Genomic DNA, 13,430 nt, shown 5'->3' with positions numbered 1-13,430 from the left:
TATTTTTTTTTTTTTGCTTTTCTTTTAAATACATTAGTTTACCCTTATGTTATTTCCTTATGTTGTTTGCTTTTTGTTTTTTAGGATAACTGCATATTAATACTTAATACGTGAGTTGGAGTTGGAAGCCAATCCATGATGTGGCTTAGGATGGTGATAACTTAAAAGACGAAGTCTTCATCTTTGTTTTGGAAAACTGTATGAAACTTATTTATCTTATTTTAAAATTGCTTTAAGATGTTTAGAAGATATCATTTTGAAATATAATGTTAAGGGATTGTAATAGTTTTTAAATGCATTCTATATAGATATAGAAATGTCTGACATTTTTAGTACTTATATAATAATTTAAGGTTTATGAGTTGAGATTTTGGGTGTTACATTTTCCAAACTCTTAAGTTGCTATCTTCATTTGGATAATCCTATGCCGGAATAGTATTATGAATATATTAAATCATTTATAATTATATTGTCTTAAAATGTGTATTTTAAATTTTTATGAGGATAAAAATAGGTAATTTAATCTCTTATTATGTTAGTCTATATGTAATTTTGTGGTCTAAAAGAGAGTTTCTTTATAAATTGTACAAATATAAATTTAAGTTTATAAGGATAATAATTTATTTATATTTTTTTTATGTATTATAATGTTATATATTGACTATTTTTTTAAGTCCTCACAGTTTAACATGTCAAGATCAAAGTAAGTTGTTATATTCATAACTTTTGATAAATTGAAGACTACAAGACATGACTTTTCTCTTACGTAAGAGTCTTCGGGGTTCATTTACACGAGAGTCTCTTTATGATATACATAAATATTTGGGTAGGGTTCATTTTAGACAATGATCTTTTTATTTCTCTACAATAGTAAACAAAAAAAAACATTAAAAGATGACAAAAGAATAATAAAAATTAATTTTTTAAAAAATACTAAAAAAATCATAAAATAATTATAAACATCCAAATATAAGTTAAAAATAAGATCAAAATATATTAATATCCGATAGACTATCTCCAAACCAAGTTTAAATTAGTAAAAAAATAAAAAAAAATGAAGAAAAAATGTTGTAAAGAATTTATTTTAGTACTTCACATAATATTAATTATATCTGAAAAAGGTTTAACAGATAATTGATAGTATTTAATTTTCACTACAAAAATATCAACATTTCACAGAAGGTCATTTACCACCAAAGATTAATAGAACCTGAGCAATGAATTTAATTAACGAAGTTATTTTTTAACTAATTAAATTTCAAATATTTATTTTAAATTGTCAGAAAAACACTTCAAATTTATGTCAATCATTACTAAATAAATGAATGTAACCATTTATTTTTTAAATATTGTTTAGATACAAATAATTAAAAACAAATAATTTTAATATTATGATAGACTATCTCCAAACCATGTTTAAATTAGTAAAAAGAAAATAAAAAATGAAATAAAATGTATAAAAGAATTTATTTTAGTATTTCACACCATATCTTTTAAATTTAAATCTAAACAAAGTTTAACAAATAAATGATAGTATTTTTTTTTTCACTACAAAAGTATCAACATTTAACGAAGATCATATACTGCCACCAAAGATTAATATAACTGAGCAATGAATTTAATAACGATTAACGAAGATATTTTTTAACTTTAATTAGATTTCAAAGATTTATTTTAAAATATCAGAAAAACACTTCAAATTATTTTCAATCATTACTAAACAAATGAATGTAATTATTTATTTTTTAAATATTTTTCAGATACAAATAATGAAAAACAAATAATTTTAATAACTTTTTATTTATTTATTTATTTTCCCTTTCGTTCTTTTATTCCTTTCCATTCCCTCTTCCTTTGCCTTTTAAACCCTAACACAACATCTGCATACCGCACCTCGCCGCACCTGGACCTCATATCGCCGCACCTGGACGTAACTTTGCCGCACCTAGACGCAACTTTGCCGCACCTAGACGCCGCCCCGCCGCATCCGAACCTCACCCTTGCTGCACATTTTGCAGTTTAAAATTAACGCCGGCACCATCATCTTCACCGCCGAGGAACATCCGAACAAGGTATTTCACCGCCGGCACCATCATCTTCTTCTTTTCCCCAATTTTTGCGATTCAATGTGTTCGACACCATCATTTTTGCCATTCAATTAGTAGTTAAACTTGAAAAAACAGGGATTCGTTTAGTCTCTTTATTCCCGAAAGCCCGTTTCTGCGGTGCTGTCAACCAATTCTTCTCTTTCTGTCACTTTTAACTGGGTGGGAACCATTTGCCATTTGCACTTTTAACTGGGTTTTGTAGATCCTATTACCAATTGTGACATTTGTTTCCTGATAAAATTGCTTTGAAAGAGACTATTGTTGTTGCCTTTAAATGATCACCAACGAGCTTAATTTTTTTTGCAGCTGGTTTGCAGAATTTAAGTGTTTTTTATTTATCTTTTGTTGTCTTTAATGTAAAAGTAAATTAGGAATTTTCGTTGTTGTTTAAGATACTTAACAGTGGCAGTAAAAAAGACACTTAAGAGTGGCTGGAAGTAGTAGAACATACTATTTGTTTGAATGAGTTGTCTTCAGGTTTTATGTATGCTTGGAGCTGATGCTGTGCTTATAGACTGCATATATTTTCCACTCCGCTTTTTGCTTTTTTTTTAGTTTTATAGGTTTTCACTTTATAGGGTTTATTTGGTTGTTTATTACAATGTTGAACCGTCTATGTGGCTATTTCTTATTGATTGATTGCTCTAAATTTTATAATTTATGTGTGTTATTTAACTTCCTTTTTGGTTTCCTAATTTTTTTTGTGAACTATGCATATTTGAGCATTGTTGATTTTTTGTGATAACAGAGTCATACATTTTCTTTGAAACATGCACTTTATTTATGTTGTATATTTATTTTCCTTATGAGCTTTGGGTTCACTACAATGGACCACGCCCATACTTAGCTCATTTCCAAAATATTGGCAATGCAACATTTTGTAGTTTTTATTTCATTTGGGAGGGAGAATCTAAGTTTGATTGTCTCCTAATCCTTGCCTTCTTTTTTCTCTTACAGTGTCCAACTAGAGCATAAATGGGATCAAAAAAAGCAAAGGAGAAGGACCTAAAGGACAAAAGGAGGAAGGTTAAGGATAATTTGAGTTCAAAACATTCTGCGCCAAATGATGGCAAGGTTATCAGTGATCCTCGATATGCAAAGGCTCACACAGATCCTCGGTTTAGGGAGGCTCCAAAGCGTGAAACGAAGGTTGCCATTGACTCTCGCTTCAACCGCATGTTCACTCACAAGAGTTTTTTGCCCTCTTCTGCTCCTGTTGACAAGAGGGGAAAGCCCAAGAACAAACCAACCTCTCAACTTGGTTCTATGCGTCACTACTACAAAATTGATGAAAAGGAAACAGAGCAGAGTAGTGATGAGGAAGAAGAGATTGAAGAAGAATTGGTGAAAGCCAATCGGTTGAAACCAGGGAGTGATAAAAGTTCTGAGTTGGAAGAGACTAGTGAATCTGAGTCGTCAGCTGAGTCAGAAGAGGCCAGCGAGTCAGAGTCTGCTTCAGATACAGATACAGATGAAGGTGCAGATGAGGTAGTTTACGAGGAAGAAGCATCTGATGTCCAGGTACTGTATTGCATTTAAATTTGAAATTTCTCATCTTTGTTGTGTGACATTGTATATAACACGGATTGGCCCTCTTGAATTATTATTATTTTGTGGACAGGAAGATATAGCAGAAATTGAAAAAGAAACACATAGGCTTGCTGTTGTTAACATGGACTGGAGGTTTGTTAAGGTACTATGTATTTCAAGTATAATGTGCATACGAGAATTTTTTAAAATGTTTGGCTAAAATATCGCTTTTTTTGTTTTTGGCTAGGCTGTTGATTTGTATGCATTGTTAAGCTCATTTCTCCCACCTAATGGACTGATCAAATCAGTAACTATCTATCCATCCGAGTTTGGCCTTCAACGTATGAAAGAGGAGGAAATTCATGGACCTATTGGTCTATTTGATGATGAAAATGATGAAAGTGATGAAGATAACAACAATGATGACATTGACAATGAGAAACTTCGTGCATATGAGAAGAGTAGGATGCGGTAAATAACTATAAAAAACACTTGTATTGTGATCTAAATAGCTATAATTGTCTAATGCATTATCAACTTGTATTGTATTAAATATAACTCAGTAATTTTAGAAGTTTAAAGTTGTTCTATCATTTAATGTAAAATTATTAGTACTTTTTCCTTCAAGAACTCATTACATCAATAGGTATGCCTTCTGATTTAATGTTCAAAGGTGGAATATTTTACATGCTGATATTGTTAAGCTGAAGGATAGTGTTTAAAGATGATGATCATGATGACAAGACCTTTACATATTTTTACCTCCTGCCTTCGTTTTCCATTTTTCTTGTAATCTAGCCTCATGTCGGTGTGATCAATAGTGTTTTAATGTCATGCATGTTGATGGGGATTAAGCTCCCCAAAACACATAGAAAGCTAATGGGTTTCATGATCCAAATATCCATCACATAGCTAAGACTAGGTCCAAGATTTTTCAGGTTTACTCTTGTAGGTTGAAGGTGGGAAAGCGTAGCCCAAATGGAGCCCAAGAGGTGTGGGCTAGCAAGTTAGATAAGTAAGAGTATTTTAAAAGGGAAGAATGAGGTGAGGGAGGTGGGGATTATGCATGTTTCTGTTTTTATTCTTTTTTGCCTTGGTTGGGCTGTGGAATTTTCTTCCGCAAATGGGATCATTAGGTCTTGTCTGTCTGTATTTGCATTACACCTTACATTAATATTATAGTCTCCTGTTTTGGATTTGAATATCCTGCCTATTAGTGCTTTCGTTAAGAGAACTTTTGGGGAGATTCCAATGCAAGCAAACCTGTATGAGTAACCCAGAGAAATGCTACCTTAGATTCCCGTTTTGTAGCTGCTGATTCTGTTCTCAATACTGGACTAAATGCATACAGTCTAACTGATTTCCACAATGAGGGGTGTACGGGACAGATTTTAGCCTCTTTTGGCCTTGCAGAGCCAATATGGTGCCAGAATCAACATAAAGTGCTTCTGGAGTTCTTGATGACGGTATAATGTCAAGGGAAACTAAGTTTTGGTGGAGAACCTTGGATACCTCATTCTTGAGACTATCATTTTCCAACCGAGCATATTGGCATTCCTGCATTTTGTTGTGATGATCTAGTTGGGTGGGTGTCTAGAGCTGGAGGCCTTAGAAACACATTGTTATTCACTCATGTCTGATGTCTCGTATGCCTTTATTTATATTGTTGTACCTTTTGATATGCAACATGTGTTAAATAAACTGTTCTGCTGATAGATACATGGATCCACAGCGTACAACTAAGTTAACTTGAGGAAACTTTTCAGCACATCGTTCACTGTTTTAAGATACACATGTTTACCATGTGATTCACGTTCCTTTTTTATCTTTTTTCTTCTTTTCACATTAATCTTTATTATTTCTCTTCTCCCCAGGTACTATTTTGCTGTGGTGGAATGCAACTCAATTGCCACAGCAGATTACATTTACAAGGAATGTGATGGGGTTGAGTTCATGCAGACATCTAATGCACTTGATTTAAGGTTTATCCCAGACGACATGGAATTCAAACACCCACCTCGGGATGTTGCTACTGAGGTATTTAAGATGCGATTGCAGTTGACCTCCAGTAGTATGCCAGATTAAAAAATGCAATTAGAAATTTGATTGATGTGGACTTTCAATTCATGTGGTCTATATACGTGTGCACTCGCACACATGTTTACTTATGATGTATTTATGCTGTATACCAATAATTTGCAAAAATTTTTACTCTGTTGTATTCTTAGGTGCCTGCAAATTACGAGTGTAAGGATTTCTATTCTCGGGCACTTCAGCACAGTGACGTTACCCTTACTTGGGAGGATGAAGAACCTCTTCGCTCAAAGATACTGAATCGGAATCTCAATGATGAGCAGGTCAGCTAGCTTTGTAGTAATCAAAGTTTTAAATAGTGCACTATATAGAACCACGATACCAGTTAGCAATGCAGAGCGGTCCCAGACTGCTACAGGGGCTGCTATGGTGGAGTGGTTTAGTGCAACGGCTGTAGTAGACTAAGTTGCCAGCTGTTGTTGATGCTATAGCAGCTGTGTTCTTTTCAAAAAATACCTTTGAAAAAAAGATATTAGGCCTGTTGGTAGACTATTTTTGGGGATGGCCACCAAACTATGGGCGTCATCTTCTGTATCTGTTGTGCATAAGTTTTATCCATTTTATATTCTGGGCTTGCGTTGTTTCATTCTGGGTCTTGAGTATTTGCATCTTTTATATGGTCATTCCTACACGGTTTTCATATTCATAAAATTAGTTAAAGACCCGTCATACATATTATGAAGGAAACATGCGCAACAGATACAGAAGATGCTAACATATATATATATATATATATATATATATATATATATATATATATATATATATGTATGACGGGTCTTTAACTAATTTTATGTATCTGTTGTATCTGTTAGCATATATATATATATATATATATATATATATATATATATATATATATGCTAACATTTTATCCTTACTATTTTACCGTATACTTGTGTATCCTTTACACATGTCTATTTGTTTTTTATCTACATCATATCTGAAATTGAGAAGCATGGATATTCTTCCATATTACGTTATATGTATTTTCTGTATTTATCTTTTTTGCACTTTGCTTCAAATTGAAACGGTCTTTTTCTTATTTTCCCTTCCTCTTGCTTCCTCTTGAATAGCTAGCTCAGATGGAATTGAAGGAACTCTTAAATTCTGATGATAGTGAAAGTGATGATAGTAAGGTTAATAGTGAGCCAGATGACCAGCCTGATAAAATAGAAAAAAAACGAGCTAAATACCGTGCTTTGCTCCAATCTGGTGATGATTCAGATGGAGGTGGTGAACACGATAACGTACAGGATATGGAGGTCACCTTCAATACAGGTTTGGAAGATTTAAGCAAACATATATTGGAAAAGAAGGATAAAAAATCAGAAACAGTTTGGGATGCATATTTGAGGAAGAAACGTGAGAAAAAGAAGGCCAGGAAAAATAAAGCAAAGAATTCATCTGATGACGATAGCGATGATACTGATCAAGAGGCAACTGAAGAAGCAGATGACTTCTTCGTCGAGGAGCCTTCAGTCAAGAAGAGGAAAAAGGCACAAAGTACAGAAGACGAAGAACATAAGCCCCAAGACAAAGTGAGCAAAGAGGAGCTTGAACTGTTGCTTGCTGATGACAAGGGGACAGATACTGGTCTCAAGGGATATAATCTAAAATTTAAAAAAGGCAAGGGAAAAAGGAAGGAGAATGCTTTTGATGAGGAAAAAATACCAAGTAATGCATTTGATGATCCACGTTTTTCAGCTCTTTTCTCTTCAAACTATGCAATTGATCCCACCGACCCACAATTTAAAAGGTATTTTCTGTTCTATGTGCTGACATTTACGTTCTACTCAATGTTTTTAAAATCAGACAAATAACTGATCAAGACTCTGTTTCAAAGTTCGTAACATTCAAAGAAAATATAGTATCATAATTTTATAACACTAAAACTAAATAAAAAAAATCATTTCAGAGGTTCTTAATATTCAAGAGTAAACAACAATCTAAATGAAATATGTTTAACTTCTTCTAATATAATGGTGGGTGTTTGCAGGAGTGCGACATATGCCAGGCAGCTAGCACAGAAGCAGCAAAAGGATAGTGCGGATCCACCTGCGGAAAGGGAGCCTACAAAACCAAAAGGAATGCAATTGTCTTCAGATGATTCTGGCATGGTTAAAGAGGGTGAGGAAAAACCATTAGAAGTTTCGATATCAAAGAAAGATAAATATGAAATATCATCTTTGGTTAAATCGATTAAGATGAAAGCAAAGCAAGTTCAGTTACCCTCTGGTAGCAAGGCAAGGAAAGAAGAAAAATCACATATTAAAGACATGAAGAAAAAGAGGCGGTAGTTCTACAGAGCCCAGCAGGGGAAAAACTTTTCCTGTCCAAATCACCCATTTGAAATTTTGAATCCACATAATTAGAATGCTTCATTAATATTTTTGTCCAAACTACATGTAGAACGGTATAAATTAATGAGTTTGATAATTAGTTTTGAAAAATGCGTCCATTTGGTGTCATGATCCCCATCATTATATTAGCATTTATAGTTGTATGTTGTCAATCTAGATTTGATTGCATTCCTATACAAATTAACCGGTAAGAGTTTTCACCTCTGGTCTTTTCTACAATAATTAATTATCTCGCTAAGTTTGCACATATCAAGTCTAAGTCGTAATTGTGGAGCAATTTGATTCACCAAATCATGTATATGTAGTAACGTATAACTGAATTTTCCCAAGTTTACATCTATACTGGGTTCTTATATACAAGTCCATCAGAGACCAATATAACTGAAAAAAAAAAGTAAAGCAAAAATGCTTCTCGTGTGGTAAACTAAAAATGGAAAAAAAAACTACTACTTTTTGAATAACACTTTATGGGTCAAAAAATGGCCAAAAGTGAAAGCAGGAGGAAAATAAATGTAAAAGTAGGTTTAATGATGAATGATGTATTAGGTGGGTTAATAGAGGGACTGGATGTCGCCACGGGATTCACAGCGATTGCAGGAGGAACAGCAGGGGAAACAGCAGGAGAAGGCGATGGGCTAATTGGTGGTGTATTTGAGAGCACGTCATCATAAGAACCTGACAACACCATATACCATTGTTTAACAACAGAACAGTGTGGAATACCAATAAATTACCCACTTCAAACGTTGAAGAGATGAAATATACTCACAATTAGTTTCTTTCCATCCAAGATTCATGTTCTCACGATCGAAAACTATTTTATAACCAGTCATGAAGTTCTCTGCAATAACATAAAAATATAATCAGCGTTGCAAGTTTGTGTGCATGTTCAGAAAAAAAAAAAAACGTTGATGCTTGGTCTAAATCTTGATTTATGATTTTCAGAAACTAAATATGCTGTAGTTGTAACTTGTGATACTCATGACATGTCCCGTTTCACAAACCCATTCATGGTTTGTGTTTTATGAGTTAAAATTGGTTTTCGAGGATGGATTAGGGATTCGTATGATCTGAAACCAACTTGGTGTTTTGTTTAGTTTTCAAAATTTTCAATTTTCAATCATTGTGTATTAATAACATTCTTATGACTTAAAGTATATGATTTCACATGATATATAATACGCTTACATTAATATTACTTATTTTGAAGTAAGATGATATATATAATTCTTAAAAGAAAAAAATACTGTTTCTCTTCTCCTTGACTACGGGTTGCATTTCTTATTTCTTTTAATCTTCCATTATTCAACGATGAAACCTAAGATGGATAAATATCAATAAGTATAGGATTTTTTTTTTGGGATTCTTCATTTTTTTATTTCATTGTCGAATATAAGACACTAGAATAAAAAAAAATTATGTGAGTATTGACCAGTTAATGGATAACTGACAAACAACCGATAGGACCAAATTAGAAATAAAAATCTACAGGACACCGAATAACAATACAAATTTTATAGGAAAAAAAAAAGAGAAAATTCTTAAGAAAAAAAAACATGAAAAAATTTAGTGGGACCAAAAGCATAAAAAATAAGTCAATACTAGTCAGCCTTGTTACTTCATAGATAGATGCAAATGATAGGAATCAAAACAAAAATAACTATTTATTCAGGACCAAAATAATTTATGGAGGGCCATATGTAAAATATTAATGAGGGTCAGAAAAAATTTAAGTCTGTATCTAACATTAAATTGATATATTAAGGCAATTGATCAGATTTATTTAGTTTTACTCATTTTGGACCCTTGGGTATAGGTCGAAACATGACATTATAAAAAAAAGTTAGAAGATGATTTTTTGACAAATTGACAATTTTCTTTTATAATTCGAGATGAGATTTGTTATGTGACTTTCCGTTTTTGTATTTTTTTCATTTTTATATATTTTACAATTATTTAAATGATGACACCTGAAAATTTAAGAAAAATTTGTTAAAAATTAGTTATCAGAATATTATTTTCAAAAAATATTGTGTCTATACCTAAATAAACTGTTCCAATGTGTTAAATGAATGTTCCTAATTGTAGCTGTTATTCTAATAAAAGGCACAATGGTTGAAGGTTCCGAATGCAAAATTTGATGATGATAAATTCTATGAAGAAACAAAATAATTCTGGAGTTAAATACTCACGTCCAATGATATTGATGCTGTTACTCTTGTGGATTCCCAAACAAAAAAAGTTTCCTTCCTTCTGCATGCCACAAAGAGGAAATGAGACTATGAAGGTTTAGAATGATTAGATAGCATAAAATTGGAAAAATATTTTGTGCTCCCACCTCACTAACAACTACTACTATGGGATCCGTCACATAATAATCATCTCCACCTTTCATCGTTAGATTCACAGAGGGAACTGCGATTGTCTCATTTTGACTGCAGGTAAAGTAGAAATCAGTTTCTGATTCATTGTTCAAAAACAAAATTAAGTTAATGGTTGCTTTCAACCCAATATCACCTCGTTATGTCATAACAGTACTCAAAAGGGACAACAGATTCAGGTGATTGAAATGAATGCCGATTTTCTTTGATCCTTGAATTGAACTGCAAACAAATTTTTGACAGCTTATGGTTTGGAACTCATTAATCCTTAAAAAACTGTTGTGTAGTAGATTACTTACCATCTCACCAAGTCGTGTATAAGCTGGATCCTTTATGTATGTAAACGAGGTACCAGAGTCAAATATTGCATGAAACTCAAGATCAGCAACAAGATCTTCCACAACAATTTGGGTTATGCTGATGTTATAAGTTGGACTGCAGGGTTTAATTATGCACCAGCACAGTTAGACACAAGAATTTTTGTTGCTTCTGTTGTAAAGTGTGCAGACAAACATCCACTTACTGCAATTTGTCAACGTTGAATGGTGTTTTTCTTTGGTCTGGTTTGCCAGTATCACCAAACGTGATTCTTCCAACACCATCATCTCCAAAACACATTGAAAAGGAATTTGAGATGAGCCCTTTTTTGGCTAGGACGCTTGGAACAGATCGATTATCCATTCCAAGTCCAAATAGGCCATTTGGAGTTCCCCCATCTTGAAATGCACCAGTTTGAACTTGGCCGCAACTGCAGCAGATTAATCAATATCAAGAATCAAATGGTGATTACAGAAAACAGTATTTGAATGGTAGTTGTAGAATCAACGAGAAGGGTTTTGGCCAAGAGTTTATTGAACCTTCAAATGTAAACACACTCAGTATGTATTTTCAGTATTTTACCCAAAAATAATTCTTGTGTCTGCAGCATCTGTTATATCATCATCTGTGATTAAGTGCAACACGTCCTCTACCAAGATCCCCCTAGTTGAAGTATCGTTTGAAAGATAGTCAACTCGATATCGACAACTGCTGCCAGATGATGGACACTGTTGTCTCTGTGTACAATAGCTGCTGTTGGTGCATGAAATTGTGTTGCTTGTCGATGACTTATCAAGATTATAGGTGTTAAGTTTAATTATCTGCCAATTTGAAGAAGGAAAATGATGATAATGATTGAGTATGAAAAATATACTAGTTTTGTTCAAGATTCATAAAGAAAGTGCAGAGAAAGGAAAAGTGAATCCATTTAACCAAGAATGATCATGAAAAATCAAACACAGACGATTAGGGTAGAAAAATATGAATACCTTTCCTCTTGATATCAATTCGGGCACACACCTGGTACAGTTACAAGGTAACCAAAACAAGTCACTGCCTGTATCCAACGCCACCAGAAACCATAAAGGTGGTGTCCCAACCGAAACATTTGCATAATACAAACTGAAATGCAAATAACGAGGAAATATTATTAGTATATACAAACAGCAACATAGAAACTACGTAAAATGTTAAGTTTTAGTTTTTGGATGAACAAATTTAATCAGTTTTAGTCTCTCTGTTATCAACTGTTTTCAGAAAAAGAACATTAAATTCAACCGTTCAGAAACCAAAAGGCAATAAAACTTGCTCGCTCAGATATTGAAACTTACTGCTATTACACTTATAGATTGAGCGATTCTTAAAAGTGTAAAATGTGAACAAGTATCAAAATAACAACTAAACCAAACCTTTTTCTTTAACTGACAAACCCTTTGGCATCAGAGTTCAGTTCACTCTAAAATACAGAAAGTGCTAGAACTTTTCAAGCAAAGAAAATTACATCTACACTTTCCCAGCACAAATATTCTTCCAGGGTCATAATTTGAGGCTGAATACTGACATAAACTGACCCAGAAAACTTAACTTTTTAGAAAGCAATACAAGTTGAAAAATTGACAAGTGGGGGTGAAGAATTGTCATACAATCCAAAGGCGGGAATCCGGTAAGTGTCATTGCCGGCGTCGAAAGTGAGCGGCGTAAGATGATCGGCGGCGAGTCTCCGACCCCGGAATATTCGATCTCTGTGGGTCATAGCAGCATAGTATTGAGGAGTTCCCTTTTGAGGAAGATCATGAACAATGCCCAGAATCCCCTTAACCGGATCCGAGAGCCTGTGGTTTATGTGAAACCCAAATGTGCCCAAACCATAACAACTCTCCGAAGCCAAACCCAACATCACCACTAACATCACCCATGCCAAACTCACACACCCATAACCCATGACTTGTTCAAGCTAACACTTTTCTGTGTGGGGTGGAAAATTATGTGGCTTAGTTTTTCCTCAAATTTTGTTGTGCTCCTCAATCTTGATGAAAAATGTTGAATGACAAAGAAGATATGGTTTATGTATGGTTTATGGTGTTCGACGCGAACAGAACAGAGGTTTCTTTGGTCAAGGATTACAGAGTTGTAGCTGTAGACAAAAGTTTCAACTGTTTTGTGTGTGTCCGTTTGGGGATGGCTCGACACGTCAAATATGGGTCCCTTATTATGTTCATTAATTAATTCAATTTAATTTAATCAGAAGCTAAGGTTTTTATTTATTTGATAAAAGTAAACGATAACTTGTTTAGCAATTCTTATTTATTTGTGTTACTATCTAGCTAAAATTGGATGATTACAATCATTATTGTAAATCTTTTAACTAAATAAATTATAATAATGTGTCCATGGTGTATATGATTATAGAAACAAGAAAATGCATCTATAATTTTTGAGTTACATATGTTTTTTGTGTGGTTCTTAGTTATAACTAAAAATTAAAATTAATTGATTTTTGAAACTTTAATTTAATTTAATTTTTTAATTTTAAAAATAAGTAAATTTATTTAATATTTTAATAGTACTTTATAATAATATTTAAGTTATTTATATAATTTATTATATATTTTTGTTTAAATTTTAGTTAAGAGATA

General features: G+C 33.0%; 2 protein-coding genes across 2 annotated transcripts; one reads left to right on the top strand and one right to left on the bottom strand.

Annotated features, from left to right (window-relative positions):
• Positions 1-1,852: 1,852 nt before the first annotated feature.
• On the top strand, positions 1,853-8,191 carry LOC114177250 (pre-rRNA-processing protein ESF1). The gene is made up of 8 exons (XM_028062524.1): positions 1,853-2,072; positions 3,066-3,629; positions 3,730-3,801; positions 3,886-4,109; positions 5,513-5,675; positions 5,867-5,995; positions 6,809-7,491; positions 7,732-8,191. Exons 2-8 carry the CDS (start codon positions 3,084-3,086, stop codon positions 8,030-8,032), a joined length of 2,118 nt encoding a protein of 705 aa, XP_027918325.1. The 5' UTR covers positions 1,853-2,072; positions 3,066-3,083; the 3' UTR covers positions 8,033-8,191.
• A 160-nt stretch (positions 8,192-8,351) lies between these two features.
• Positions 8,352-12,945, bottom strand: LOC114177251 (aspartyl protease family protein 1-like). Its single transcript, XM_028062525.1, has 10 exons — positions 12,438-12,945; positions 11,784-11,916; positions 11,377-11,615; positions 11,000-11,224; positions 10,776-10,911; positions 10,613-10,698; positions 10,434-10,530; positions 10,288-10,348; positions 8,865-8,936; positions 8,352-8,770 (listed from the first exon to the last, which is right to left on the bottom strand). Exons 1-10 carry the CDS (start codon positions 12,734-12,736, stop codon positions 8,568-8,570), a joined length of 1,551 nt encoding a protein of 516 aa, XP_027918326.1. The 5' UTR covers positions 12,737-12,945; the 3' UTR covers positions 8,352-8,567.
• Between the last annotated feature and the right edge of the window lie 485 nt (positions 12,946-13,430).

The sequence above is a fragment of the Vigna unguiculata genome, chromosome 3 (genome assembly GCF_004118075.2).
Source record: "Vigna unguiculata cultivar IT97K-499-35 chromosome 3, ASM411807v1, whole genome shotgun sequence".
NCBI lineage: Eukaryota > Viridiplantae > Streptophyta > Magnoliopsida > Fabales > Fabaceae > Vigna > Vigna unguiculata.
Note: the sequence above shows the minus strand (reverse complement) of the source record. Positions and strands in the feature narration are given on the sequence as shown.

What these genes read in the sequence shown, in the direction of transcription:
- LOC114177251 (XM_028062525.1), bottom strand. Translation starts at nt 12,736, where the DNA reads ATGGGTTATGGGTGTGTGAGTTTGGCATGGGTGATGTTAGTGGTGATG. An exon ending in TAGTAGTAGTTGTTAGTGAG is followed by an intron (nt 10,349 to 10,433) that starts GTGGGAGCACAA and finishes TGTGGCATGCAG; the next exon opens with AAGGAAGGAAACTTTTTTTG. An exon ending in TGGATGGAAAGAAACTAATT is followed by an intron (nt 8,771 to 8,864) that starts GTGAGTATATTT and finishes TGGTGTTGTCAG; the next exon opens with GTTCTTATGATGACGTGCTC.
- LOC114177250 (XM_028062524.1), top strand. Translation starts at nt 3,084, where the DNA reads ATGGGATCAAAAAAAGCAAAGGAGAAGGACCTAAAGGACAAAAGGAGG. An exon ending in CTCGGGATGTTGCTACTGAG is followed by an intron (nt 5,676 to 5,866) that starts GTATTTAAGATG and finishes TTGTATTCTTAG; the next exon opens with GTGCCTGCAAATTACGAGTG. An exon ending in ACCGACCCACAATTTAAAAG is followed by an intron (nt 7,492 to 7,731) that starts GTATTTTCTGTT and finishes GGGTGTTTGCAG; the next exon opens with GAGTGCGACATATGCCAGGC.